Source organism: Nicrophorus vespilloides, unplaced genomic scaffold (genome assembly GCF_001412225.1).
Source record: "Nicrophorus vespilloides isolate i.1.1-1 unplaced genomic scaffold, Nicve_v1.0, whole genome shotgun sequence".
In the NCBI taxonomy this organism is placed as follows: Eukaryota; Metazoa; Arthropoda; class Insecta; order Coleoptera; family Silphidae; genus Nicrophorus; species Nicrophorus vespilloides.
In genome coordinates, this window is record NW_017096068.1 from 1,206 (window position 1) to 8,273 (window position 7,068).

At 31.6% G+C, this 7,068-nt stretch overlaps 1 protein-coding gene across 1 annotated transcript; it reads left to right on the forward strand.

Annotated features, from left to right (window-relative positions):
- Positions 1-220: 220 nt before the first annotated feature.
- Positions 221-6,510, forward strand: LOC108569348. The gene is made up of 2 exons (XM_017930867.1): positions 221-803; positions 5,205-6,510. The coding sequence occupies exons 1-2, from the start codon at positions 781-783 to the stop codon at positions 6,052-6,054; spliced, it is 873 nt and encodes a 290-aa protein (XP_017786356.1). The 5' UTR covers positions 221-780; the 3' UTR covers positions 6,055-6,510.
- Positions 6,511-7,068: the final 558 nt, after the last annotated feature.

A 7,068-nucleotide genomic window follows, 5' to 3' on the forward strand; every position in this document is an offset into this window, starting at 1 on the left:
ATTATACCGTTCGAAGGTAATAATAATTTAACGATTATCGAGATAATTGTTTCCCAATCGCGTACACCGAACGTACTTTAAAGCTAACAGTACAAAACAAAGCAAATGTCGAGCTGCGTGAAACAGTAATTTACGTAACAGAACCCATTAAATCGAATCGTTGGTGTCTGTGTGTGTGTTGTTGTTGTTTGGTTCGGTGCGGTATCTGCGAGTGTTTATACAATCTGTTTTGGAACTCGTTGTAATGAGCGTGCTAATAGTGTTTGCATATGCTTTTTGCAGGAAATTGCTGCGGGAACACCCAGTGTCTTCTTCGATGGTTGCACGTGAGTTTCAAGAGGAGTGGATGACAACGACGACGACGACGACGTTAACAGCTATTGACCGATTTTTGGATTAGACTCGATCGGTGCTTCGGACAGTGTTTGTGGTCAAAAACAACAACAACAAAAATAATAGCAACGAAATCACATCGTTTTACTTAGTAGAAAATCAAGGTTGTAAACCTAATGAGTTCGTAATTGCCGTGTATTTTATCTCCGTCTCTTTTCATTACATTCCATTTCGTGTATTATTTACGTGTATATATATATAATATATATATATATATAAGTATTTTATCAGCTCCTATCAACGCGTACACGATGATATGATAAGGACAATGATTTACATCTTATCTGTACGTATGTAATTGTCAGCCGATTCTCGGTCTCAACAAAATATACGCGAACAACGTCTGTGCAGATTTTTTTTCAATAGAGGAATCCGGGATCTGCGAAAATGTGCTGCAAATGCTGCCAAAAGTAAGTACGAAAACAACTTGAGAATCAACCCATTTCCATCTAAGAAATTAACGTAACCTTGGAGAGAACCGTAGTTTCCAACAATGTAGAACGTAGAGTTTTGACAACTTTAATTTTTGCATTTCATTAAGGAATTTTATTAATGCTTCAATATAGAAACTCTAAGAATACACTGATTTTTTTTTATTGAAACATATTCACTATTAGATCAACAAATATTTGTATGAAAATTGAAATGATGGTTTTTTTTATGCAGATTTCAAGTATTTTCTTTTAGTTTTTTTTTTTGCAATTTTTCAAGTTTCAAGTTTTGTTATTTTCAAATGTTTATAATTTTTCGTAATCTTTTAGAATGTCTCAAACACTTTGTAATTATATCAGAAGGAATATTTTATTGACTATTATTTTATGTAATATTAATCAATAATTGTGAAACTGAATTTTTTTCATTGAAACATATTCACTATTAGATCAACAAATATTTGTATGAAAATTGAAATGATGGATACACTAGCTAGAACAATTTTAGTTTTCTAAAAATCAATTCTTAAGTATTTAAAAAAAAAATACAATTTGCAATCATTCCATAGTTAATTTTTGTTGTATTCAATCATACAAAATTTAAATCATTCAAATGAATTCATCAGATATATAAAAATTTCAGTGTTCTTAAAATCAATTCGTAAGTTTTTAAAAAATACTATATTTAATAAAAGATTTACTATTTAATTCCAATAATATTGAAACATTCTAAATTATTATTATTATTAACTTCTTATGTTTTATTCTTAAGAAATACCATCTTTAGTCACACATTTAGTAGTTAATTCCAACAATATTGAAAAACTATAATAATAACTTTTGCATAATCCAAAGAATACATCAAATATATAAGAATTTCTGTTGTTAAAGATCAATTCGTAAGTAAATTCAATGTCTTCAAATATTGCAAGTCAATCTTGTATTTATCTTGATATTATATAAGAGCATTTTTTGCATCACAACACACCATACATTTAACACCTTTAAGAAACGTTTCATAATCAATTCAGGTGTCCCGCGAGGATCCATCCTCTCCCCCATCCACTTCAACATCTTCTGCTCAGATAATGTGTATTAATTGCATCCACATCATATTTGTGTCCGCTCAGTTCATTTTATTTCATGTTTCACTCTAATCTGTTTCCAATAATACATATTTTCAGTTTTCTTTATCAGATCAAGTTATTTTCATTTCTTTTGCACTATTATATCATATGTTTCTCTACGGTGGCAATTGCAAGTCTATCGAAATCCCGACTATGTCAAAATCTCGACTGCATCGAAATCTCGACAGTGTCTTTTATTATTATAAATTTTTACAGTAACATTTTTATGATAGTCAGGACTTTAATACAGTCGGGATTTCAATAGACGAGATTTCGGTTGTCGGGCTTGCGATATAGATTCTCTATGTATTCATTGTCAGCTCAATTCATATTCATATATTTGCTTAAGTCATTTTTGTCTCTTTTTTTTTTTGGTAAAAAACTAATGTCTGAAGGCTGAAAGAGGCGAAAGCAGTCTCCACATCATATATAAATACAAGATAAGAAACAAAACAATGAATAGTTAACTGCAACAATACTAGAGCATAAATGTTTGAAAACTAGTGGAAGTATTCAAAAAATCAATTTCAATTTTTTGTAATAAATATCATTGAAAATTCATAAAAATAAGAGCAAATTAATATTAACATTGTTATGAAGTAAATTATTCTTAATAAGTAAAACAGAGCATCTACATTATATATCAAACAACAACGATAAATGAAAATTGATTAGTAAAATTACTAGAATAATACATTCAAACATATTTCAGTAGTATTATATGATATTTGTAAACGAAATTAATAGATTTCTTGGGAATAGTTCTTCCTTCAATAGATTTTACTATACTGCAATAAAAACAACATTTTTTCATCCTAATATAATATTTGTTACTAGTTGCTTAACAATTCTTATGTTTATCAAATAAGAATAGAATTTTGGAAAGCGAATATTTTACATTACATAACATTTTTTTGGCTTTCCAAATAGAAAAGTATGACGGTCTAAAATGCACTTTGTTTTCTTGATACTTAGCAAAAATCGGTACGAATTTTCCATTGCAATGTTCACTTTATGGATGAAATAGTTTTTATTTTATGAATAAAATATTATTATTTGTAACTAGGGCTAAATGGAACATCGCTTAACGAGCATAATCCGTTCCAAACTCTTACTCGTAACGTGAAACACTCGTTAAACAAAACACTTTTTTCTCATATAAATGAATGTAAAATATGATAATTTGTTCGATGCCGAAAAAAAAATACTTAAGAAAGATTATGTATTACGTTTAATCAAAGAAATCATGAATCATCTTCATAACTTAACGTATAGACTATAATATAATGTACAATATGAATTTAATAATATGTGGTAGATATGCTTAATTAACAAAATACAAAACAATGCAGGGCGCTACGATAAGTTATCTGAAAAATATTTCGTTCAATCATCTACTAGATTTATCTCAAGTTTTGTAATAAACTTTAAGATATTTTCATTGAAATATTTTTGATACGAAATACTTTTATATTTAAAAAAAAAATAATGTTATTTACTATTACATTGGAATCTCGCTTAACGAGCAAAATTAATTGTAAGAAAAATGACTCGTTTAACGAGCGACGTTTCGCATAACGAGTGACGATGAGAAGAGAAGTCCCGGATTGTGTGTATTTTTGAATATGTTTCACTATACGAGTGAAAATCCGGAAAGCGAGCTACCACTGTATATTAATACATATAGTATAATAATACTATAATTTATTGCAATTCTATATTATCAAAACAAACAAAACGTTGTGTCTGTAGCAATTAAATAAATTTAATTAATATAATCATTATAATTAATTTCTAATTAATAAAATTCAAACCTTGAACTTCATATTTATAATGATTACCTATATCTTATTATTGCATATTTTAAAGAAAAAGATTGTTTAAAATTATGCAACAAAATTCAAATTTATTCATAATGCAGGTAGAAAATCGACTGGTCGTTAAGCAAATAACTGTTTCAATTTCTCTATTTTGTATCACATTTTTTTACCGTTTGATTAAATTATCAATGGAAATCCCAAATAACAAAAAAAAACTCTTGGAAATTCCGAGTTAATTGACCAACAAAAATAATCATTAACCTGAAATTGAGTAGTTTAAAAATAGATTTATTTATTTCTTTGTTTAATATATTTGTAGGAAATTTTCTATCTTGAATAAACTGATAAAATCGTCTTGAAGATATGAATAATCCACGGTTTTGTTGTTATTCTAAATATTATCAAAGCCTAAATATCTATATAATAATGGAGAATTCAAAATGCATGAATCATAACACTGAAAATTGAGTATCAAACGGATTACGAAAACGGCTTTGTATTCCTATCGGTAACAGTTTTATTGTATATTACTCATTCCATTATTTCGTAACAAATCGCTGTAATGGTTCATTAAACACAACGGACAAAGAAATCCACTTATTTTCTAAACTCGATGCGACACGACGAATCCTTGAAACGAAACGCGACTTTACAAATTTGATTTTACTATTTATTGTTAATTAATTATTATATTATACGAATTATTATGGCACATAAGTTTACATCTTATTAATGAATGTGGAAATGCAATGAAAGAATGTATTGTTATATTGTTTTTTTTTTAATAAGTTGCGATGATGAAATAGTGATTCAAGGAATCACGAGCGAGGAAGTGTATATGAGTTTAATGTAGGCTTCAGCCTCGATGAGAATCCAAGGCGAAAGCAAACGACGTAGCTGCTCATACTAATGGTTTTTTTTTCGATTTCATTTTCTTGCTAGAAGAGAAATAGTGTTTAATATTAAATATTATAAGTTGTGTTTTTCATTTCTTCTGCTTTTATTTTTTAGAGCGTAGCCTTTGCCAGTCACTTACTGTTTGTCTTTCTTAACTTACGCTTTGCTTTGTACAATTTCTCCAATTTCCGTTTTTCATTAAGTAAAGTTAGTAGTTTACAGTAGAATAGCGTATATAGTGGTTACATAACAATAATTAGTTAATTAAGCTATTATTTTAAGTTATTTAAGTTTCATTTGTCTTATTCTTTACTCATCGTCACTCGTTATGCGAAACATCGCTCGTTAAGCGATTAATTAGAACTGATGTTGATTCAATGAGAGATTCTTGTCTCGGCCTATTGTTACTTCATGTCTATCAATCTGACAGCAAAGTAATTAACTATTCTACGTCCATCAAGAGGAACAATAATTGATATAAAATAGTTATAATTGTAAAGTGCAGATTCAAGGTTTTAATTGTGTTTCGTTTTCAGCTATTTGGAGACGATCTACTGGCATTGCTTCGAGAAGCACTTCTGCTACGACAAGAGCATCGCCGAGTATGACGTCGAGGAGAACGCAAGTCCGGAGAAGGAGCCTGCCAAGCAGAGGACGCAAGAGGAGAAGAACAACCAGATGTTTGATAACATGGCTTACTACGATAACGTGGCCATAATAGCGAACAGAGCCATCTTCTGCATCGAACCACCGAAAGCACAAGAGGAGATTCCAGTTGTTACGCAGCAACCGGCGAAGCGACAGAAGTGGTGGCAAAACTCTCCGACTTCGACGCCATCACCGGAGAGACCCAACAAACCGATCTTCATAATCCACGAATGCGACACCTCCAGCTCTTCTGCGAACTCCACAGACTCCTTGGCTACAATTCGAGAGGAGAACTTGAATACGGCATCATTGAACATTGATAACACGCTCTGCGTTCCCGTTAAGATGCGAAAGAAGTCTTTGCACGAACGCAGAGTCTCCAAATCTCTGACGCTGAACATCGACAAGATCGATATGCCAATTATACGGCAGAGCAGTTTCCCGAAATTCTATCTGGATACGCCGGAACTGAACCAGGTTCATGATTCCTCTATCATTCGATCACCGATTCAAGCGCTCGAAACGCCGATCCAGCCTAACTCCGAGTTCAAGTTCGATCTTAGGTCGGTCGTCCAGCTGGAGAAGGAACGCTCCATGACGCAGTTGGCACACACGAGTTCGCAGAAAGATAATCGTTTCATCCACATCAAAGATAAACTTAAACCTCTGAAGATCCTCAGGAACGCGTCCAGCGCTAGCCTCCAATCCTACATGTACAGGAGGAACAGCCATCAGTAATTCAAGGCAACCGAAGAGGCAGAGTACTTAACCTTAATCTGTGATTTATCCTATACACTATTACATATTATTATTGTAAAAAAAAAAAATAATCTTAATTTGATCTATTTTGCTATGACACGAAAAAGTCAGAAGAACATCTACATTTGAAGATCAAAGCGCAATTAACTTGCGTAAGAATGAGCAACAGCAGAATGAGGATTTACGAAAATATTTAAGCTGATTAAATCTAATCCAGTTTTACAGTTAACTTGTGATTTGACAAATACTAATGTGCTTAATTTTAGAAGCGATTTTATTTACACTCTTACACTATTACTATATTAGTTTTTCGTCGCCATGGTAACGGAATATAGCATACGGAAAATTGGTAGAACTGAATTTCTGATGCACTCCGATTACTACTAATTTTTTTTGTAGTTTCTAAGTATTAATTAACATTATTTTTTCTTTATTTATTATAAAGTCAGAAGAACATACATAAGAATGAGCAAGTTTGGATCAGCTGCACGACAAATTGAATTACATCACGCAGTTCGATGTGATCGTGCTGTTAGAAACACGATTGGATTCCGCAGAAACTCTTCCATTCTACGTAGTAGAAAACTATTTTTGTCTCTACATTCCTGCCTCCCAATTCCAATCAAACACATCTAAGAAACAAGGTGGGATGTTCATCGGAATCCGAAAAATACCTAATCTGAGCATCGTGGATTCGAGAATCATAAGCGACGATTTGCTTGTGATCAAACTGAATTTCAATACGAGAATTTGGAATTTGTTGGTGATTCATAGCAAAGCGAATCAGTTTGAAGAAAACGCTGCAGTGCTTCAAAGTGTTTTGAATGATATAAAAGATGATGAGAATTTGTTGCTGATGGGAGATTTCGGTATTAGAATCGGCACCAGAGATGGTAAAGCTTCTCAGGATAAGGAGGTTTACGGTTCGTGTTTGAATTTTCTTTCTTTCAAGAACGAAAACTGTTTGTCTATCCTGAATGGTACTCTGGATGA